Source organism: Typopeltis vanoorti, chromosome 3 (assembly GCF_054136105.1).
Source record: "Typopeltis vanoorti isolate ZY-2024b chromosome 3, IOZ_Tvanoo_1.0, whole genome shotgun sequence".
Lineage (NCBI taxonomy): Eukaryota > Metazoa > Arthropoda > Arachnida > Uropygi > Thelyphonidae > Typopeltis > Typopeltis vanoorti.
In genome coordinates, this window is record NC_143551.1 from 69102416 (window position 1) to 69127782 (window position 25367).

Sequence of the window (25367 nt, forward strand, 5' to 3'; positions counted from 1 at the left end):
GTGCACCCAAGGAGGGAGCCAAGGGGCCCTGGTCCCCCCAAAAGAAAAAGGAAAAAAAAACACTAGAAAATTTTCCAAAAATCTTTTCCTAATTAAAATTCTTATATATGTGTCTTATATTTCTATACTACTTATGAATTAGCAGTCACATAAAGTGGGAATACCAGCCGCTGTGAATGCAAGACGAACGAAGTAGTGCTCTTGCGGATGGAGCACTAGTTTGCCCGAGTCGAGCCAGAGGAGATCACGGGTATCATGTATTGGCAATCACTGCAGATGCTCAGTCATAGGTCATATGTAATGTAGTGTGCATTCTCAAATCGTCTACTCAACTCAGCCCCCCCCCGATTAAATCTTGAGTGCTCAGCCCCCCCTCTAAGATTAAATCCTGAGTGCGCTACTGGTATGTACTGCCAAACCCTTAAGAAACTGCATTGTGCAATTCAGAATAAATGACGTGGCATGCTTACCAGGGGTGTTGTTTTGATTCGTGATGCCTGCCCACACACGGCAAGCATAACACAACAACTTCTCGCCACCTTCAGCTGGGAACAATTCCATCATCCCCCATATAGTCCTGACCTTGCAGCAAGTGACTTTCACTTGTTCAAACATCTGAAATCTTTCGTTGGTGGCTGGCAGTTTCACGATGATGAGGTCAAAGAAGCAGTCAATACTTGGTTTGCGTCACAAGTGGCAACCTTCTATGACGAAGGTAACTAACTCTTGGTACCCCGTTATGATAAAGTGCCTGAACAATGGCGGAAATTATGTAGAAAAGTAGTGAAAGATGTCTACTTTAATTTCTAATAAAGTTTGTTTTGTAAGTATATTTTTGTTTCTCTGACAGCCCATCGGAACTTACTTTCTGGACGTCCCTCGTATAATAATCATTACAAAAAGCCACCTGGAGCTTCTACATACCTGATATGATCCAACAAACTGCAATTCAATAAGAGAAACCTTAGAAACCCTACAGAGAGCTGAAACTAGCACTACATAGATATTATAGCGAGATGAAAAATTACACCAACTCACACAATGAAGTTTTCTCAAATACCAATATAGGGACAGAATCACCCTATTCATCCCACCTTCAAAAAGGTTAAAACATGCATTTAATGCAGGAGTTGTTTTTCGGGACATGTACTTGCTTCCACATGCTAACCAAAAAAAAAAAAAGCATTTCTATATATATATATGTTTATATATGTGTATATATGCATACATATAAACAGTTAAGTCAATGCCTAGCTTGTCATGGAAGAAAACCATGTGTATATATGCATACATATAAACAGTTTAGTCAATGCCTGGCTTGTCATGGAAGAAAACCATGAAACCATTGCCATCTAATAATATCTTCCTCAGATAAGCTCAGCACAAGCTTTGAGGAAGACAGCAGAAATGCTGCCAGAACAAACAGAAAAAAAAAAGAAAAAAGTTCAGTGCAGCAGATAAAACAGTCATGAACATTTATCAAAATTGCATGTTCTCAGTATTTTTCATTGAACAGAAAATGTAATAATACAGTTTTAACTGTTATGTTAAAAAAACTTCAGAATATTTAAAATTCAGAATTATTCGGAATTATTCAGAATTAAAATGAACATTTATCAAAATTGCATGTTCTCAGTATTTTTCATTGAACAGAAAATGTAATAATACAGTTTTAACTGTTATGTTAAAAAAACTTCAGAATATTTAAAATTCAGAATTATTCGCATATTTTTTAAAAAATAGTAGTACATGTAAAGTACCTGTATGCACATTAGTGTGCATGTGTATATTGTAAATATTAATAAAGTCTGACAATTAACTGAAAATAAAAAAAGTAGTAGTAGTAGATCTCTATGAAGTCAAAAGACATTCAACATTTCGACACTCAATACACTCTCCGGTAATGCATTCCACTTGCCATCCATTCTCCATGCAAAGAACTCACTCCCATGCTCACACCCTCCTTATGAAATTTCCAGGGATGGCCTGTATCCTTGTCTATCAACATTTTATGAATAATCTCTTCCTCACATTAACCTAGCAATAGTCCCTTACCAACTTATATGTCTTAATCATATCCACACACCCCCCCTCCTCCTATTCACAAGGCTCTGAATATGGCATTCCCTCAATTTTTCCCCATACTCACATTCTACAAACTGAAAACCACCTTAGTCATTTTTCTCTTGACCTTTTCCAGTATATCCTCATCCTCATGAAACCAGGAGCCAAATCGGCATACAATAATCCATATAAGGCAAGTGGAATGCATTGCCTGAGAGTGTATTGAGTGTCGAAATGATGATTAAATGGAATGGAACCATAACTTTTTGTTGCTTCTGCATGTCAAGCACCTCCTCATCATTGTATAATTCAATGTGATAATATCATAACTCGATACTGCATATTTTGAAGGAATGTGCGAGGGAATTAACATGTGCCTTGACATATTTGTTTAATATCAGACTTACACTAGGTCAAGTTCCAAAGAAGTGGAAGGAAGGCAAGAATTGTACTGATTCATAAAGGAATTGACAGAATTCAAGCATCAAATTATAGGCCAATGTGGGGGACTTTCTTTTAGTACCTTTCTAGCACTTTAACTACTATTGTAGTTAAAGTATTGGAAAGGCTGGTGAGAATCAGGATCCAGAATTGGGTTGACAATAATGGTATTATTTTTGATGGACAGCATGGATTTGCAAAAGGGAGGTCATGTTTTAGTCATCTACTTACTTATTACAATAACATGACATCAGCATTGGTTATGGGAGATGGATAGATACACAGTGGTATACTTACACTTGGCAAAGGCTTTTGATAGATTACCACATAATAAGTCAATAGTGAAATTAGAGCAGATAGATTTGGATATTAGATTAGTGCATTGGATTGGAAAAATATTAGTCGATAACTGATAGTTATTGACAATAAATTAAAGATGCCAGGAAATTATATTCTTGGTTTAATCCAAATGTAAGGAAACATAGTCTGGAAATAGTATAAACAAGTGGAAAGTTATTCCATCTGATTAAACTATAAATTAAAGATGCCAAGAAATCATATTCTTGGTTTAATCCTCTATCCAAGTGGAAAAACTTTCAACATCTTTCTCTAATCCAGAGTATTTTATCAATAAGGTGTGACACCTTTTGGCTACTTGTATATTGAAATATGATTTCTATATTACTTCAACCATTTAGGTAGTAACCCTTCCCATAATGTATAGCATTATACATGTCTGTAAGGATATATGCTTTGCATTATGGGATGCTAAAGCAAGTGATGTGAAGTCATTAGCCTATATATATATATATATATATATATATATACGAGTTACCCAGACGTGAAGTTACTTCACTTGGATAAAGGATGAAACCAAGAATATAATTTCTTGGCATCTTTAATTTATAGTATAAACAAATGGAAAACTTTCAACTAGTTGTTGATAAGTTGTGTATGGGGGAGCAATAACCAGAAGAGGAAAGTCACTAGTGGTGTGCCTCAGGTGCCTGTTTTAGGGCCATTGATGTTTAACCTATATATTAATGATACTGGGAAAGATTTGAATGGGAATGTACAGTGTTTGCAGATGATGCAAAGTTGGGACAAACTATGAGGAGTAGAGCAGATGTTGTGGCCTTACAAGAAGACTTGAATAGACTAAGTGAATGGGCATGGGAGTGGAAATACCAGGAAGTGCAAATAGATCTTGGGGTGATGGTGGGTAAGGATCTAAAATTTAGAGGATATATTACCAATTGTGATGACAACATAACGAATTTTGGTAATGATGCATTGGACAACACTGACTTGTATAAATAAGAAGATTCTTATTCCATCGTATAAGGCCCTGATTAAGCCACATACGGACTATTGTGCACAGATTTGGTCACCTGTTTTTCAAAAGGATGAAGAGATGCTGGAAAGGATCCAGAGGCAATTGACTAAGGTAGTTTCTGATTTCTGGAATGTTGAATATGAGGAAAGGTTGCGAAGATGCAATTTACAGAGTCTAGTGGATAGGAGGAAGAGGGGGTGATATGATAGAGATGTACAAGTGGTAAGGGGTTGTTATAGTATTAACATTGAAGAGGTTTTTCATAAAATGGTGGGATATTGGGGGAGAACAATCAGTCATCCCTGGCAGATTTATAAGGAGGATGTGAACAAGGAAAGTGAGAAGTAGGTTTTTTTGCATGGAGAGTTGTGAATGATTGGAATGCATTGCCCGAGAGTGTGGGGTCAGCAGAGAATTTAAATCAATTAAGGCACGATAGTGACTATTAGGATAATAATAACAACAACAACAAAATTAAAACTAACTATCATCACCCTGATGGAGTAATTTCAAAAGAAAGTGAGATATCTTCAATACTAATATACAGAGAGTTGAATGCTTAAAACCACATTATGGAAAAAAAAAACATTCTCTTGCTCTCTGTAATAGCTAAAATAAACTGAAAAAAGCAGAAGAGATGATTTCTTTGTATAGGAAAAACTGCTCACATCCTGGTTTCAGGAAATAATAAAAAATGATTAAGAAATGGCACAGAGGAACTTCAGGGATTTCAATATGTATTTAAAACCTTACTATCATTTTCATACATCCTATATAAGATAAATATTTGCATAAGAGTGTAACACAAAGTTTGATTTAAAGGTAGGAATGCGGGGAAATTCGGATGAGGCATAAAAGTGAGAGGAAGGAAATTTTTTTTTTCTCAAGGCACATGATTTTTTGGAACCTCGGAGAAGAATTGATAAGAATTGACAAGGTCAGTTGGCCATAAAGGTAATACAATAAATATCAACTGAATCTATAAAAACAATTCAAATACCTGATATCACTATTATTCCTAAGCATCTTGCAAAAAATGTAATCAAAAATAAAACATTTTATCTTGTTATAAGCAGACAGATCAAGTAAAGTTATTTTATAAAATGAATTTTATTTTATTTTATAAAAATTAAGTTTCCTGAATAATATACCTACAAATTTATTATTATTATTATGTGACACCTCCAAGGAGTCAAAGAACTCATCACAGGCAGGCACTCTACCACACACATCTAACACTTTCTCCTACTACAAAAATCACAAATCTCTTTTTTTTTTTGTTTAACATGTCTGTTAAAATGTAATTTTTAACGAAAATGTGTTTAACAAACAACATGCAACTCTTAACAAACTGGTTATAGACCAAGAAATGAATTGTTATGCTTATTTTTGAATGCCAGGAGTATCAAAAATAAGGGAGAAGAAATTGTTGCATTGACTGAGTTTGTATGCTTGAAAATAGTTGGAATAAGTCCAACATGGTTGGATAAGAATAACATTTTGATGGGAATAGACATGGAGAAATATGATGTTTTGCATGAAGACAGGAAAGGCAAGAAGGGAGGGGGGAGAATTGCTGCTGGTGATAGCAGGGGAATATGTCCGCACAAGGTTGAGATACAAGGGGAAAAAGCTGCAGTGGTTCTGAAGCAGTATAATGTGAAGTGGAAGTTGATTAAATGAGATATTTGGTGGGGGAAGGGGGTTGCTGCTACAGCCCAGTGAATGTGAAAGGTGGAGACAAAGAAATTTATAGGTAACTTGGCTTAGTGAGCAAGCAAAGAATGATCATTATGAATGATTCCAATTATGCAATATTGATTAGAATGGAGAGATAGCATCAAGAAATAAGGAGAATGAATTTCTCAAGTTCTTAAGGGACAACAATCTTAGGCAATATGTAACAGGGGGCACACAAGGGTTAAGAGTCTTAGATCTGGTTATATCATCAGAGAATGTGATTGTGAATGGAGTGTCTAATCTTCCCCCAGTTGGTGAGTATGACCATGAAATTATCACCTGGGTTACAGCCCAGTCTTATAAGAACTTCTATAAAAAAAGGAATATATGTGGAACTACAAGGCTGTGATTATGAAAATCTTAGGAGACAACTGGGAGCTATAGCATGGAAAGAGGAGTTGAGCGGGAAGGAGATAGATGCTGTGTGGGTGATCAAAAGCTGTTTAACAGCAGCACTGTCTGAGTGTATTCCAAAGGTGAAAAGGCTAAATAAGGTAGGAGTAAAATGGATGAATCCTACCTTGTTTAGCCTTTTCATCTTTGGCTGTCAGATAAGAGATTAAGCATGAAATCTGGAAGAAAGCACTGTGGAGGCAACACAACTCATCAATGCCCAGAGTAGTAGAGCATATTGTGGCCTTGCAGAAGGGTCTGAATAGACTATGTGGGTATGCAAATGAGTGGAGAAATCAGTTTAATGTTGCAAAGTATGCAAAGATTGGATGTAGAGTATACAATTAATGGAGAAATTTTGAAGGAGGTGGAGGAGATGAGAGATCTAGTAGTGATGTGGACAGAGACTTGAATTTAGGTGTCACATTGCTAAAATTGTAAAAACATCCTAACAGATTATGGCAATAATAAGGAAGACACTGACATTCAGAAGCAAAGAAGTTATGGTTCCCTTGTATCAGTCTTTGATTAGATAACATATGGACTACAGTGCACAGAAAATCTAATGGTTTTCTTCATGATGAGGTTGCTGGAGAGGTTCAGAGAAGATTTATTAAGTTAGTGTCAGGTCTATGAAATGTCAGATATGAGGAGAGGAGGAAATGCAACTTACAGAGCCTTGCGAATAGTAGAAGAAGAAGAGGAGGAGGATATGATTGAGACATATAAGTTGGTGTGTGTGTGTGTGGGGGGGTTGTTACAAGATTAATGTGGAAGAGATTTTTCATAGAGTAGAGAGAGGGGCAAGAGCAGAATTATAGGTCATCCCTGGAAGCTGTATTAGGAGGGTGTGAGCTGGGGAGAAAGAAGCATGTTCTTTGTTTGGAGAGTGATTGGTGAGTGGAATGCATTGCTTGAAAATGTCGTGAGTGTGGAAACTGTGAATGGGTTTAAGACATGATTTGATGATTTTTTTTTTTTGCATGAGAGAATATGGACCTACAATAATGAGTCCTTTGAATCCATGGAGGTCATATGTTAATAGTAATAATAATAATAATAATAATATACATGTTCTTCACTAAACTCTGATAAATTTTGTTCTCAGAACTTATCAGAGTTTAATTCAGTAAGCTTATACAATATACCATTACATTTATTATTTAATTATTATTTCATAAAAAGAAGCAATTAGGTCATAGATGAGAAAAGAAAAAATACCTTCTACCATAAACACCAGAGCGACGAGCAGCATCAAACTTTGCAGGCGGCACAAATTCAATATCTCCAAAAGCTGGTGTGGGAAGTTTCTTACAGGCTGTTACTATAAAAGTTCATTTAACACAATAAATGAAAGACGTTTTCAGTAAACATTTCTATTATGTGAAAACAAGTTCCTTACAGTGCAAAATTAGAAATTTTAATTTCCTTGTTTTAATAATTCAGAACAACTGAAGCTATGCTCTTGTATTTTTCCATGTGAAAGGATAAACAACATAAACCTTATATCAATGGAAAACAAATTAAAACTTTTTTTTCCCCATTTCCAACTAAAATTACTTTAGATTATTGTAACGTATATTAAGACAGTGAATCCAAATCTACAAGCCAAAAAAATGCTCTCATGCAAGCATTTTTTCATTTTTAACAGACAAATGTGTTTTTCTAAATTGAATATAAAAACTGAATTTAAATTAAGTTAAGGGGATAATACATCCCTCATTATTTTACAGCCGGATACGAAACTCGGAGATCGAAATCTAAGAGTTTCACTGAAGAACCATCGGCAAGTCTAAGCATAAGTCAGCATTTGGGTAGTACAACACTATGGCAACTCGTGTTTTTTTTTTCTCATAATGTAGAAAAGTGTTGTACTACCCAAGTAATGACTTACGCTTGGACTCGCCGATAGTTCTTCGGCATGAAACTCTTAGATTTCGATCTCTGAGTTTCATATCCGGCTGTAAAATAATGAGGAATATATTATCCCTTTAACTTAATTTATGCCGCTGGAAAAAATAGCCTCTTGGCTCTTTATCGTAGTAATAATAATATATGGGTACACCTGTCTGGCAATTCGTTAGCGGGGGTATATTTAAGCTTGGTTCAATTAAACCTTGGTATTCTAGGTCTACCTACTCACTGATGAGACCTCAATAAAGGTCGAAACCGGTCTGGGTAGTGACCTCTCCTCATAATGTAAAACAGTAATACATCTCCAAGGAGCTGTGTTTTACATTATGAGAAAATATTAAGGATAGTGACGAAGCTTGCGCCACCTTTGACATGAGTTACCATAGTGTTGTACTACCCAAGTGATGACTTATGCTTGGACTCGCCGATAGTTCTTCGGCATGAAACTCTTAGATTTCGATCTCTGAGTTTTGTATCCGGCTGTAAAATAATGAAGGATGTATTATCCCCTTAACTTAATTTATGCTGCCGGAAAAAATACCCTCTTGGCTCTTTATCGTAACTGAATTTAAACTCAGTCCTTTACTTTATGAGATGATACTATTTTTTTAAATAAATCTAATACAAGTCTTGAAGTGCTCTTTAAATAAACTGAATAAATGCTGTAGCAAATTTGGTATGAAAATTAGCAACAAAAAGACAAACACTTTAAAAATAGATAGGAACATGGGAAACATCAATGTCCTCAATGGAGAATCTATAGAAAAGTAAGCAATCAGCTCTACCGCTCTACTGACAAGAAAGGAGATACAACACATAATTAAGAATCTTCCTAATAATAAATCCCCTGGGTGCGATAATATCCTGGCTGAGCTGTTGAAAGCTGCGACTGGCTATAATAACTATTTAGTGGAATCCATTCAGGACATCTATAAAATTCAATCAAAAATCAATAAAATTACCTGAAGTTTTTACAACATCTATCTGCATACCAATTTCAAAGAAAAACGATGCACAAAATTGTGAGGATTACAGAACTTTGAGCCTAATACCTATGCATCTAAAATTATTTTAACCATTGTTAACAAAGAAATTGAAAAAGCCTTAATTGGTGAATTGAGTGAACAACAAAAAGGCTTCAGAAGAGGAATAGGAACCATTAATGCTATCCTGGAACTAAAAATACTAATAGAAAGATCACTTGAAAGAAATAGGAATATATACATATGCTTCATATACTTTCAGAAGGCCTTCGACCAGATAAACATAATAAAATGTTCAATATATTAGATAAATTAGACATAGAAGATCATGTACTTAAAATTATAAAAATGATTTACACCAAACAGAAAATGCAGCTGTTTAACTCTGAGACTTCTGAAGTGAAAATAAAAAGAGGAGTTAGACAAGGTTGTATCATTTCACCAAATTTATTTAATATCTATAGTGAGACAGTGATGAAAAAGATTGAAAAATAAAAAATACAGATTAGTATCAATGGTATAAAATACAATAATCTTAAATATGCTGATGATACCATTCTAATAGCATAAAACAGAAACAAATTAATCAAATTACTGCAGCTACTAATCAAAGAAGATAAAGAGTTTGGATTAGATATAAATGCAAAAAAGACGAAAATTAAGAAAATCTCAAAACAAAACAGATCCGAGGCAGAAATATTCATAAACAATATGAAAACTGAACATACCACAGAATACAAATATTTAAGCACCTACTTTACTGCAGATGGAAAGCAAGATAAAGAAATAAAAATAAGAACAGTCATAGCTAAAGATGCCTTCTGGAAAAATAAAGATCTGCTCAGAAGTTCTGTGGGTATCGAGAAAAAGAAAAGAATGAAAAGAACATTAGTGTGGCCAGTTTTCACATATGGAAGTGAAAATTTGGATATTTTCACTTCCATATGTGAATATCTTCCTGGATATTCAAGAAGAGAGTAAGACAACAGATAATGGCCTTTGAAATGTGGTGCTATAGGAGAGCTCTGAAAATCTCATGGACAGAACATATGACAAATACAGATGCCCTACAGAGAATGAGAACACAGAGATCTTTATTACAGGAAATGATCCAAAAAACGATGAGATTGGCAGGATACTGAGAGGTTCAGTAGGACAGAGGGAGGATACTAACAGTTTTAGAAGGAAAAATTATGGGAAAAGGATCAAGAGATAAAAAACTAAGGACATGGTTTGAAGATATAAGATCATGGACAGGATCACATGGCTATGCAGAAACAAAAAGGAAAGCCACCAACAGACAGAACTGGAAGGACATGGTGCTGCACCCTCTCACTGAGGAAGCTACATGAAGAAGAAGAAAAAGCAATCAGCTAATCATCTTTTATTTTCTTCTTATTTCTTTTTTTTTGAAACATGGCCTGTTATGTTCATTTAGTTAAGTGAGTGACCAACAGGATAAATGGTTTCATTAGGAAATTATGGTGACTGAGCAATGATACAGACGGAATGTTAGGAATGATGTAAGACTATTGTTAGCTTACTCAAAGTGAAAATATAAAAGTGCTCACAAGTGGGAATTAATTACTGTGTGTGGGGGGGAGTGTATATTAGCCTCATTCATCAATCAAGAAATCACAAAATCAGTAACACAACAGTGCCATATATATATATATAGACAAGTGATTAGGAAGAAAGAAAGAAGGAAAGAAAGAATCTTTTCTTTTAAGCTTGCACGGTGATCCAAGTACATTTTTGAAAATTATGGAGACAACTACCATGTTTGAGTAAAACTTTAGTTTAATATAACTAAACTCTACATTCGACCTTTATACCAAGGTCATCTTCTGGAGCATATGCACTATATACAGAGAACAAGCTACACTATAATCTATCTGGTTTGTTAAAGTTACTGACCAACCGTTACAACAATTGTTGGCCTGACCTCTAGTGAAAAATAAATAAAAAAATAAATAAATAAAAAATAAAATAAAATAGAATATACATCAATGCTAGAGTCCTATTATTAATATTGTCTGTTGGTTGTATTATTACATTGGACATAACAAGTCTATGTATACACACACACACACACACACACACACACACACACACACACACACACACACACACACACACACACACACACACACACACACACATGTATGTATATATACTATTAAAAAGTTTTAATGACTGATATCAAGAGATAAAGAGATGACATGGTATACTTGAAAAGATACTACTAGTTTACTAGTTTCGTTGAATTGATCAACATCTTCAGGTATCACAATCCAAGAAATATATAAAAAAATTACAGAGACTTAAAATTTCATTAACAGAACAAGTACAAAAGACAGTAGCGTGTTTGAAAACAAAATGCGAGCTTGAGTTCCAAATAAACGTAGACTACGTGCTGTCGTGAGTGCGCCAATACTGAACAGAGGAAACGTGTGCATCAGAGAGAGATTGAAACTTAGGCTGTTGTTGATATGGGAAGAATCTAGAGAAATTTCTCTAGATTCGACAATCTTTCTCTCGAGCTCATCATAGCACACATGGATGTTAGAAGTTTGAGTCCAGTTTACAGTGTTGGCGGCCTTCGTCTGAGTTAACTGAAAAGAGAACGTGGCTAGAGAGAGCGCTAGCTCTAGTCCTGTTGTAGGAGATATCTCCACGGTGTTCTTCCAAATGTAGAAGGATGGATTTAGCAGTCTGGCCATAGTATGGCTTTCCACAATCACATAAAATCTTGTACAATCCTGGAAACTGAGTTGGAAGATGTTTCTCTTTAGGTTTACTAAGTATTGAACGAAGTTTTGGGAGCATAGTAAAGCAAGTTCTGAAGTTAAACTTCTTGAGAATTTTTGCCAGTTTTGGTGAAAGAGAGCTGATGTAAGGCAAAGAGATGAATGCTCTGGGGGAAGAGGGATCTTCAGAAGTAGTTGAGTGACTGGGGGAAAGAAATTTGTCAATTTTATTAGGAGAGAAACCATTATTAATAAAAGTTTTTTTAAGAAAAAGGAGTTCATTTTCAATTTCTGCTTCTTTTGTAAGTAAGGATTTGGCTAGGTGAGCTAAGGTGGAAATAATACCAAATTTTTGTGGGGGGTAGTGATGGGAGGAAGCATGAAGGTATCTATCAGTATGAGTAGGTTTTCTAAAAATTGAGATTTATACTCTCAGCACATCTGGTGAGTTTTAGGTCAAGAAAGGAAAGGCAGTCATCGGATTCCAGTTCGAAGGTAAAAGAGATTTTTTCATGACACTTGTTTAGGTGGCCTAAAAATAAATTGCGGTTGTTGATACCATCTTCCCAGATGAGTAAAATATCATCAATATAATGATACCAAAATTTAGGTTTAAGGGGGAAGGAGTTAATAGCTTTTTCTTCAAAATCGTTGAGAAATATATCTGCGAGAATCGGAGAGAGTGGGCTGCCCATGGCCAGACCTGAGTTTTGTAAGTAGATCTTATTGTCATATTTGAAGTATCCTTACTTTATGCAATGGGAGAGTAAAGTAAAGAGTTTTATAGATAATTTGTTCTTGAGAAGATCAAGGACTTCTTGAGCAGGCACATTTGTAAAGATAGAAACAATATTGAAACTGGCCATTAAATCTGTTTTTTTAAGTTTGATGTCCTTGATTTTTGAAACAAAATCTGCAGAGTTTTTAATATGAGAAGAGGAAATTCCAGAAAGATTTCTTAAAAAACTCGCAAAAAGATGTTTGGAAATGAATTATGATAATAAATATATATATATATATACATATATATGTAAATATATATACATATATTCACAATATGATTATACATGTACATTCCAACCAGTTGGTATGGAAAGGTTTTCTAATATTAGCTAGAAGTTGGCTAGAGTGCTGACTTATGCTGGATCTTATATATTAGGTAGGCTGAATGTGTGCCATCCAGATTCTTGGAATGTTCATGCCACCATTGTTGTTGATATTTGGGTGGTTTATCAGAATTTCGCAGGCTTCGTTAAATTTCCTGCAAAATTCTGATAAACCACCCAAATATCAACAACAATGGTGGCATGAACATTCCAAGAATCTGGATGGCACACATTCAGCCTACCTAATACATAAGATCCAGCATAAGTCAGGACTCTAGCCAACTTCTAGCTAGTATTAGAAACCCTTTCCATACCAACTGGTTGGATGTACATGTATAATCATGTTGTATATATATGTGTATATATATATATATATTAGGGTTACCAAGTAATTTTATAAGCTTGGTTATTTAACTCCTAATCCCAAGTATGCAAACAATTAAGTTTGCGCTTGAAACATAGTTCAAGTCTAAAGATGGTACAACACCAGGGCAACTCATTGTAAAGGTGGGTAAAGCTCTGATCACTAGTCTTAGTATTTTCCCATAATGTAAAGGACATCTCACTAAAAGATGTATATTGCAATACATTATAGGTGAGGTCACTAGACCCTAGTTGATAAGGCTCTGTATTGCTAAAAGCTTGGTATTTAGGGTCTAGCTACTCACTGAGGAGACCTCAAAAAAAGGTTGAAACCGGTCTGGGTAGTGACCCCACCCCACCTATAATGTATTGCAGTATACATCTTTTAGTGAGATGTGCTTTACATTACAGGAAAATATTAAGACTAGTGATCAGAGCTTTACTCACCTTTACAATGAGTTGCCCTGGTGTTGTACCATCTTTAGACTTGAACTATGTTTTAAGCGCAAACTTAATTGTTTGCATATTTGGGATTAGGAGTTAAATAACTAAGCTTATAAAATTACTTGGTAACCCTAATATACAATATCCCCAAGTTAAAAAATAAATTACATCTATATCTCCTCCAGAGATATAGATGTAATTTATATAGATATAGATGTAATAAAAACACCTTGCATTCTATAGGTAAAGTTGATAAGGCTCTGTATTGCTAAAAGCTTGGTATTTAGGGTCTAGCTACTCACTGAGGAGACCTCAAAAAAAGGTTGAACCCGGTCTGGGTAGTGACCCCACCTATAATGTATTGCAGTATACATCTTTTAGTAAGATGTGCTTTACATTACGGGAAAATATTAAGACTAGTGATCAGAGCTTTACCCACCTTTACAATGAGTTGCCCTGCTGTTGTACCATCTTTAGACTTGAACTATGTTTCAAGCACAAACTTAATTGTTTGCATACTTGGGATTAGGAGTTAAATAACTAAGCTTATAAAATTACTTGGTAACCCTAATATACAATATCCCCAAGTTAAAAAATAAATTACATCTATATCTCCTCCAGAGATATAGATGTAATTTATATAGATATAGATGTAATAAAAACACCTTGCAGCAACTTCTATAGGTAAAGTTGATAAGGCTCTGTATTGCTAAAAGCTTGGTATTTAGGGTCTAGCTACTCACTGAGGGGACCTCAAAAAAAGGTTGAAACCGGTCTGGGTAGTGACCCCACCCCACCTATAATGTATTGCAGTATACATCTTTTAGTGAGATGTGCTTTACATTATGAGAAAATACTAAGACTAGTGATCAGAGCTTTACCCACCTTTACAATGAGTTGCCCTGGTGTTGTACCATCTTTAGACTTGAACTATGTTTCAAGCACAAACTTAATTGTTTGCATACTTGGGATTAGGAGTTAAATAACCACGCTTATAAAATTACTTGGTAACTCTAATATACAATATCCCCAAGTTAAAAAATAAATTACATACATACATACATATATACATACATACATACATACATATATATATATATATATATATATGTGTGGTGATCAGCTTTTACTCGGTTGTTGTACATTTGAATAAAATATAGATTTAATGACTATAAAACCGAGATAACATATAAAGATTTTAATGACAAATACTACTAGTTTCGGCATATGGCAGCCTTCTTCAGGTATTTATAAAGGAATACTAATAAACGTTGAATTATTTAAACAAACTGGAAATTACAGGTACAAATTGCCTCACATAATCGATACATAAAAACGTTGTATTTTTTCAAGTTGTTCCAACTGGCGTGCCATTGTTTATTGCAATTGTGCGTGCCAGTTCACGTGAACGCCAATATTGAACAACTGCAGCATGGCTATCTGGGATGTTATAACTTAAATTGTTGTTTAAGTGGACCAGGTTCAGCAGGATTTCTCTTGATTCTACAATTTTCCTCTCAAACTCATCATCACAGCGAAAGATATTTTCTGATCTATTCCAGCAAACAGAGTGGCTTTGTTGGTTATCATTAGGATTATTTGAAAAAAGAATATGACTGGATAACGCCGTTGCATGAGATCTTTTGTAAGAGATGTCTCTCTTATGCTCTTCTATTCTTTGTTCAATAGATTTGTTTGTTTGTCCAAAGTATGGGATATTGCAATCGCACCACAATTTATATACTCCCGGGTACCTAAGGTTGTGATGGGTAGGTTTTGGATGGCTGATTAGAGAATGGATTTTAGGAAGTGTGGTGAAGAAGGTCCTGATATTATATTTTTTAAGGACTTTAGCTATTTTTTAACAAGATGAACTACAAAAAGAAATGAATCACCTCACTCTTATTTTTAAACAAAATGGATACTCTGAAAAAACAATTAAGAAATTTCTTCTGGATCCTCCTAGGCAGTGCACAACAGAGACTATTAATTTTAAAGGAAGCATCTCCATTCCATACATTAGCACAGTCTCCAAAAAAATAGCTAAAGTCCTTAAAAAATATAATATCAGGACCTTCTTCACCACACTTCCTAAAATCCGTTCTCTAATCAGCCATCCAAAACCTACCCATCACAACCTTAAGTGCCCTGGAGTATATAAATTGTGGTGCGATTGCAATATCCCATACTTTGGACAAACAAACAAATCTATTGAACAAAGAATAGAAGAGCATAAGAGAGACATCTCTTACAAAAGATCTCATGCAACAGCGTTATCCAGTCATATTCTTTTTTCAAATAATCCTAATGATAACCAACAAAGCCACTCTGTTTGCTGGAATAGATCAGAAAATATCTTTCGCTGTGATGATGAGTTTGAGAGGAAAATTGTAGAATCAAGAGAAATCCTGCTGAACCCGGTCCACTTAAACAACAATTTAAGTTATAACATCCCAGATAGCCATGCTGCAGTTGTTCAATATTGGCGTTCACGTGAACCTGCACGCACAATTGCAATAAACAATGGCACGCCAGTTGGAACAACTTGAAAAAATACAACGTTTTTATGTATCGATTATGTGAGGCAATTTGTACCTGTAATTTCCAGTTTGTTTAAATAATTCAATGTTTATTAGTATTCCTTTATAAATACCTGAAGAAGGCTGCCATATGCCGAAACTAGTAGTATTTGTCATTAAAATCTTTATATGTTATCTCGGTTTTATAGTCATTAAATCTATATTTTATTCATATATATATATATATATATATACATACATAGACTTGTTGTTGTGTCCAATGTAATTCTGCAATATTAATAATAGGACTCTAGTGTTGATGTATATTCTATTCTATTTTTTTTATATTTTTATTTTTTATTATTTTTTTTTTGCTAGAGGTCAGGCCAACAATTGTTTTAACGGTTGGTCAGTAACTTTAACAAACCAGATAGATTGTAGTGTAGCTTGTTCTCTGTATATAGTGCATATGCTCCAGAAGATGACCTTGATATAAAGGTCGAAACATCGAATGTAAAGTTTAGTTATATTAAACTAAAGTTTTACTCAAACATGGTAGTTGTCTCCATAATTTTCAAAAATGTAAAAGAAAGAATCTCTTGATGTGCTTAGCTTTGAGTGAATGAACAGCTGGAAATTATTCCTGAGAGAAAATGATGTGAGGAGGAAGCTTGTTCCAAAGAACAGAAATGGAAACAAAAATACATGAGAAAACAGAAAATGTTTTCTCATGCATTCACATGCTTAGGAAAAAGCAGAGAAATGATGTTGGTCAGTTTTAGGTTGGAGTAGCATCCATGAATACAAGTACGGTAAAGGAATATGGAAGAAGCAGAATGCCTATGAAAAGTATTTGGAGTGAGTCAGTCAGGGAAGGTAGGAATGGATAATCTCATCTATTAAGCAGACTCCTTTTTCTTCATCAAGCAACTTTAGTGTGATTTCTTGTGCACTGTCCCAAATGTAAGGTTGAGTTAATTTAGGATTTATACAGTGTTAGAAGTCATATAGGTGAGAATTAGTATCCTGAATGGAAGAGGATACCAAATTTTTTGAGACCAAGGAGGATGATAAATGTGATGTGTTTGCATCAGAAAAGGTAAGGGAGAAGTAAAGAAAAATCTGATTTTGGCCAGAGATCTGAATATTATCAAAGGTAAGGGAGAAGTAAAGTGAGACCTCGCTTTAAGAAATAATGTAGGACTCAAATTTCACTAGGTTGTTCTCCCCCTCCCCCTTCCCATTGGAGAATAGTAAGGAGATTGGTTGTGTAAGGCTTTGGTTATGGAATATCTTGACACATCTCTAGGTTTATTAAAGAGGAGAAATGAGGTATACTGTCATCAGGAAAACTATGGATAGGATTTGAGGTTAGTGAGAGAGAAAGTGTGGGCAAAGTATAGTGTCCTAGACTACTCCATATAGACTCCACCCACAGGGGTTTGCATGTAGAATCAATATCTTGATTTTTACTGGTAGATAAATTTCTTCACCTTTTATGAAACCATAATCCTACAAATTCAGAGATCTGAAGTGGCTTGAAAAAAGGTTTACAATTTGCCTCAAGAGTTGAGGTTCCTGGATTATTTACTCCTTAGCATACCTATTATGAGAAGTATGGTAAATGAGGAGGTATACAATGTTTGTTTTTCAGAGGGGGTGGGGAGGATGAACAGGTTGACTGGTGCTTTTGATGTGAGGAATAGAACCAAAACATTTGGCTGGACAGAAGGAGAATGCAAAATGAATATCTGGAGATTACTGAGGAGAGTGAAAGATAACAGCATGATAAGAAAACTGTTTAGCATGTTGCTCAAATATGACAATCAGGAACTGAGGTGATAAGCCAAGATCTCAAAGCTGTGTGAGAAGTAAGAAGTGAATTTGAATGAATTTGGTGTTGTCAACTGGAGAAGTTGCTTGAGTGGAAAGTAATTACAGAAGTGAACAAGAGATATGAGGAAGTAAGAGAATGTGGAAGAGTTGGAAAGATTGGAGAATTGCTTGCAAATAGAGAGATGAGCAGTAGGAGAGAAACAAGAATGAGAGAACAGGTATGCAAGATAGACAGAAAGCAGGTTGAATTAGATGGAGAGTGACACATGGTGTAAGAAAGGTGGTGCTAAAAACTGTAGTGAATCTGTGAAAGGGGGTAGTCAACATAGGAATAGAATGGCCTGAGATGCAAGGTAATAGGTATGGAGAAAATATGGGATGGGTGTTGATAGTACATGGGAACAGCAAAGGGCAGATGTTGAGTAGTCACAATGAAGAGACACTATGGCAGGATTGGTTATAGATACAAAAATGAATTGATGTATTTGTTTATGAATCCTAGAAATACCAGAAATAAGGGAGATGAAATCATTGTCTTAGTTTATTTGCCAGAAAATTGTTGAAATAAGTAAAACACAGTTAGATGAAAATGACAACCTGACTAAAACATAGATGGACAGTATGATGTTTTTCATGTTGGCAGGAAGAGAAAAAAAAAAAGAAAGGGGGAGTGCTATTGATAACAGCCAGGAAGTTATGCCTATACAAGAGGAAAATGCAAGGAGAAAATAATGGCAGTACTTTGAGGCACCATTGTCACTACTTCTCTTATGATGTGAGGTAGAGGCAGAAAGGATGAAAAATTTAATTAGATGTTGATTGTGGACCCGGATATGTGATGTTTATGGAATTCTTGACATACTTGTTTAACATAAATCTTGCAATGGAAGAGAGTCCCAAAGGAGCGGAGAAAAAATAAAATAAAATTGTGACACTTCACAAAGCAAGTGATAAGACTGAGGCTTTAAATTACAAGGCAAAATTATTATTATTATCCTAAGACCCTATGGAATCAAAGATTCATCTAGGTGATCCCTTTGTCATACACACAGCTCGTCATACCTTGCCTTCTCTTCTCTTCTTAAGTATTCTGCAAATGAGCAGGTTCTTCTCTTTAGTAGCAAAAACTTTCCTTCCACTCTCTTCTGTTCTGAGCCTTCTCTTTCAAAGGTGTGTACCTGTATCCATTCAGCATGTCATCTAGCATTGTTTTCCTTACTCTTCCTCTGGGTCTTTTTCCATCTATTTTTCCTTCGATGGCATCACTGATGATTCCATTTCCTCTCAGAATATGTTCGATCCAGTTTCCCTTTCTTCTTTTTATCCTCTTTAATAGACTTCTTTCTTCTTCTACTCTTTTTAAGACCTCTTCATTAGTTATTTTATTTGTCCATTTGATTTGTTTCATCATTCTCCAAATCCACATCTCAAAGCTTTCCAAAATCTTAATTTCTTCTTTCTTCAATGTCCAAGTTTCAGCTGCATAGAGGGCAACACTCCACACATAACATTTTATTAGTCTTTTCTTTAGGTTTCTATCCATTTTACTTCTGAATAAATTCCATTTTCTATTCAAGGCATCTCTTCCCATCGCTATTCTTGCTTTTATGTCACTTTTACATCTTCCATCACTGCTAATCACACTTCCTAGATATTTAAATGTCTTTACTTGATTCAATTTTTCCCCATTTAGTCTGATATCCATATTTGCCTCTTTCCTTGCTACTTTCATTACCTTTGTTTTTTTTTTCATTACCTTTGAATTTCATTCCATAATTTGAGACCAAGGAGGATGATAAATGGACTACAACATCTGTTCAACAGATGTTGTAGTCCTGTTTCAGTATTTGATAATAATGCCTTGTCATCTGCATATCGTATTGCAAATATCTGTCTACCTCCAATCTTTATTCCTTCTCTTGTCTCTGCAGACACCACATTCTAACGCAATGCATTCCAATCATTCACAACTCTGCATGCAAAAAACCTACTTCCTTGTTCACAACCTCATTATACAGCTTCCAGGGATGAACCACTTGTTCACCACTGATCTCCCACCATTTTATGAAAAACTACTTCAACATTGATCCTATAACAACCACTTATAAACTATATATCTTTATCATATCACCCCCCCACCTCTTCCTCCTATCCACAAGACTCTGTAAATTGCATCTTCACAACTTTTCCTCATATTCAACATTCCAGAGATCATAAACTACATTAGTTAATTGCCTCTAGACCCCTTTTCAATACCTCTTCATCCTTTTGAAAACTGGGTGACCAAATCTGTGCAGAGTGGTCCATGTGTGGCTTTCCATTGTATAAGGCCCTTAATCAGAGCTTTATACAATGGAAAAAGAATCTCCTTATTTATATAAATTGGCAATGTGTCCTCTAAATTTTAGATCCTTATCCACCATCACCCCAAGATCTCTTATTTCCTCCACTTCCAAAATATATTTCCACCAAGCATAAATTCTACATCCCATCTTTGTTTCCGAAATTTTAAAACCTCACATTTTGCTACCTTGAACTGGCATCCCCACTCCTGTGACCATTCACTCAGTTTATTCAAATCTTCTTGTAAAGCCACAATAACTGCTATAGTCATCATAGTTCATCCCAACTTTGCATCATTTGCAAACAACTGAATATCCCCATCCAAATCTTCTCCAATATCATTAACATACAGGTTAAACACCAATAGCCAAAAAACAGACCCCTGGGGTACACCACTAGTGAGTTTCCTCTTCTGAGATATTGCTTCCCTATACACAACTTCCTGATACCTATCAGATAGCCAATCTCTAATCCAATGCACTAGTCCGATATCCAATCCCATCCTCTAGTTTGACTACCAGCTTATCATGTGGTAATCTATCAAAAGCCTTTGCAAAATCGAAGTATACTGCTGTGTATCTTTGTGCACTTGAACCACAACAACTGATGCTTGAGTTCTGTCACTTCCCTTATGAAGCAGCACAATCTTGTCTTCCTTCCTTCCTTCTTCTCCTTTGGAACTTGACCCAGGAATGACCCTGGCACATTGTGGTGATATATTATAAAGTTCCACAGCCTTATTAAAATCAAGTTTGCTCAATTTCCCATATGCCTCTTGCTCACTAAATGTCAGTCTCTCTGCATCATCATCAACTGCTCTCAAACTCTCCATGATGTCACATTCACAAGAATGAAAGACTTTTATGAACTGCTTATTAAATATCTCAACTATATCCTCTGCAGCAGTTGTCTTTATACCATTTTCTCCATCCTTTCATAATCATTCTTTTTTTTTTGATGGCTACATATTGAAAGAGCTCTCTAGGATTCTTTTGGCTTCATTAGTTAACTGCTGCTGATACTTCATTTTTGCAACCCTTACCAACCAAGTCTCCATTCTTGCCTGTTTTTGGTAATCCTCTTATGTTGTTTCCATAATGCTTTTTTCCTCTGTATCACATGCTTAATCACACCTACCTTATTTAACTTTCTGATCGTTGGAATACATTTAGACATTGATCTACTAGATAGTTCTTCAATATCACCCAAGCAGCATTGATCTCCTTTCTACCAAACTCCTCATTCCATGCTACACCTGCAAGCTGTCTCCTTAGCTTCTCACAATCACCAGCCTTGTAGCTCCATATATACCTTTTCTTCACAGAGGTCCTCACACTGCTGGCAACTATCCAAGTAATCACTTCATGGTCACTCTCACCAACTGATTTGACATCTCATTTATAATAACATCCTCTGATGAGATTATCAAATCCAAAACTTGAGAAACTTATTTTCTTTACTTGCAGCTGCCATCTCATCATCCCAGTCTATATTGCAATAATTAAAATTGCCCATAATGATCACCATTTTCTCATTTGCTTGTCTAATTTGATTATCCATTTCATGGTCACTGCCATTCACATTACTAGGTCTATGACAACATCTGATTAGGTATTTCATTCTGTTCACCTCTATCTCACACCATACTGCATCAAAACCACAGCTGTTATTTCCCTCTTGCATCTCTACTTTGTATGGCTATAACTCTTTCTCTATCAGCAATATCCCCCCCCCCCTGCCTTTTTACCCTTTCTATCTTCATAAAACACATCAAGCCCTTCCATTTTTATTCCTGTCAGGATGTAAGGTTTTAAAACAAGGATGGGATCAGAAAATTGGTGGAATATTTTGCAAGAGTTTAAGGAAATAAGAGATTGGAGGGAGGGTTGGAACAAAATGTCATTCCTTTAAATTCTATAAAGAGTGGTGAGTGAGGGAATGAGGAACAGATATTTTACATGAAGAGTAGAGATGGTGGATTAGTAGAATGCATTACCAATGGTGAGTAATTCTAATCGTTAAAGGTACCTATGGCATGACTATAAATAATAAATTATACGATAACCACAGTAATTAACTTTAATGAAATGAAAGTGCAGATATTTCATACTGAAAATAACAGTATATCATTATCACCGTGTAAAAACAAGCAAATCAAAGGAACAGGAATACAAACTATATACAGAGTCGAAAGTTTATTTTTCACTTGGTTAGACTATAATAAATTTAGTTTAATACTTTATCCAAGTGTGAGCAAACAAAGTTTGTGCCTGAAAATATCTTCAGGACTGGGGTAAGGTAGTACAACACCGGGCAACTCGTAGCAAAGGTGGACCAAGCTAACATCACTCCTATCTCAGTATCTCCCATAATGCAAAACACATCTCCTTGCAGATATGTATAATGTTATACCTTAAGGGAAGGGCCACTACTCAGACTAGTTTCGACTTTTATTGAGGTCTCTTCAGTGAGAGCCAGGCCCAGAAGTGGAGATACAAGGCAGAAGCAATGGCGAGGTAATAAAAAGGTGGCACACCTTTTGGCAACTCCTATAGGTAAAGATGACCTTGCCATTGCTTCTGCCTAGTATCTCCACTTCTGGGCCTGGCTCCCACTGAAGAGACCTCAATAAAGGTCGAAACTAGTCTGGATAGTGGCCCTTCCCTTAATGCATAACATTATACATATCTGCAGGGAGATGTGTTTTGCATTATGGGAGATACTGAGATAGAAGGGATATTAGCTTGGTCCACCTTTGCTCGGAGTTGCCTGGTGTTGCACTACCTTACCCCAGTCCTGAAGATATTTTCAGGTGCAAACTTTGTTTGCTCACATTTGGATAAAGGATTAAACTAAATTTGTTATACATACAGAGTCGGTGGTTTACCAATTAAAAACTGTTGCCACGTGCTAGAAATTAATATTAATAAATAATATTATTAAAAAACTATTTCTGATGGTTACATAAGATAAGAATCACCCAAACTTTTGGAAAAGAGAGAGACAATCGTTCCGATTCAGATGGTAATGGTGAGTAATTTTCAGAATTTAAGGTGTAGTATGATAGACACTGTAACAGTTCAGATTTTAGTCAAAAGTCTCATCATGAGATGGATTTCTGGTAGTAATAATAAAACAATTTAAAAAAAATACAGGCAAGTACAGTAATAGTACTATGACCATTGTGCTATTTTTAGGCCTTTCCTATATAAAAATAACAGGATGGCCTAATAGTTAAGAAAGGATTAAGTACCTTCTTAGTGAAATTAGTGATTAAGCACTTTATTATTTTTAAATAACTAGTTTTTAAAACATCACTTTTGAAATAGAAGATACTGTAATAAACAAACCTCGTAAGCAACTGGGTTTTGGTGCACTCCAAACTCCACCATCAGTGCAGCTAATTGTGGCAGAACCATTGAGAATATAGAGTGAATCGCACTGATATGTGATTATTGAGCCCTGATATAACCTTCCAGAAATAGCACCACTGATTGCTACATCACCATCTTCAAGTGGTCCAGGATCTTCACATCTACCTGCAAAATAGTACAACAGTAATCTGATTTAAAATTCTAGTAAAGTATTAAAAAGTATTTAAAATATCACATGATTTATGACTTATCTTCTACAGTTGGATGGTTACTACTAATGACATTCATGCTAATAATTATAGTAATCATGAATAAAAACAAATTATGTAAAAAGAGTATCTATTTGCAAAACTCTAGTAATAAATTTAGTTTAATCCTTTATCCAAGTGTAAGCAAACAAAGTTTGCACCTGAAGTATCTTCAGGACTGAGGAAACTCGTGGTAAAGGTGGACCAAGCTCTCATCACTCTTTGTCTCAGTATCTCCCATAATGCAAAGCACATCTCCTTACAGACATGTATAATGCTATGCATTAAGGGAAGGGCCACTACCCAGACCGGAAGTGGTCTGGGTAGTGGCTTTCTCTAAATGCAGAGTAATTTAATAATAAGGTATACCACCTTATTATTAAATTACTCTGCATTTAGAGAAAGATGTTGGAAGTTTTTTTGGCTCCCACTGATGAGACCTCAATAAAGGTTGAAACCAGTCTGGGTAGTGGCCCTTTCCTTAATGCATACCATTATACATATCTGCAAGGAGATGTGCTTTGCATTATGGGAGATACTGAGACAAGGAGTAATGAGAGCTTGGTCCACCTTTACCACGAGTTTCCTCAGTCCTGAAGATACTTCAGGCGCAAACTTTGTTTGCTTACACTTGGATAAAGAACTGAACTAAATTTATTATAGTCAAACCAAGTGGAAAAAAACTTCCAGCAAAACTAGTATTTTGTCCTTGTCAGCAAGGAGTGAGAGTATCAGAGGAGTGAGCAAATGAGGAATGAGCAAATCAGTAAGAGGTGTGATGTATGGTCAGTGATTTGTGGAGTGCAAAACTGAATGTTAGAGGAGTGTATGCCTAGGGGAATGACAGACAGTGTGACCATGGCAATTAAGTGAGATGAGAATGTGGATGAGATGATAGTGATGGTAAGTACAAATGACCTGAGAGATAGTGTGAATCAAGTGGCAACACTTTTGATGTTAATATCTGAGAGTATACAACAGAGGAGGTGTGAGAGAGAAAATAATGAGTATGTTACACAGATATGATAATGAAGAATTGAGGAGAAGGGCAGTAATAATGAATTGTATTATAGCGAAAATGTGTCAAAAGAGAGGCTTAGATTATGTTATTTCTGGAGTGCATTTGAGGATAAAAGAGAGTTACATGAGAGATAGACTGCATTTGAACAAGGAAGAACATAGACATCTGGAAAGAAAGATTATTGTTCTCTGAACAAGGGAGACTGTTGGGCCAGGAAACTAGAGTTGCCAAGGTGAATGGCAGCAGGGATGGGCACCTATGGGTATAGTTGCTTGGGAGATGGGAGAATGTATGGTAGAATTCTCACTGTAGAATCAAGTGGAGAGTGGAGAGAATAATGATAGGTGTAGAAATACTGATAATGCACTGATGTTTCTCCATACAAATGCCAGGAGTATTGGGAATAAAGGAAATGAATTGGTGACACTGATAGCCTCAACTTATGCAAAGATTATAGTAATCAATGAAACATGGTTGGCAGAAGATGTCCTA

At 35.5% G+C, this 25367-nt stretch overlaps 1 protein-coding gene across 1 annotated transcript in view; it reads right to left on the reverse strand.

The window, feature by feature from the left end:
* LOC150108245 (clotting factor C-like) overlaps positions 1 to 25367 on the reverse strand; it is a 368054-nt gene that overhangs the window by 54005 nt on the left and 288682 nt on the right. Inside the window, exons 13-14 of the mRNA XM_090415698.1 lie at positions 23583 to 23771; positions 7196 to 7298 (exon numbers count right to left, since the gene is read on the reverse strand). Coding sequence (XP_090271824.1) covers positions 7196 to 7298; positions 23583 to 23771 — 292 coding nt within the window. The remainder of the gene's footprint in view (positions 1 to 7195; positions 7299 to 23582; positions 23772 to 25367) is intronic.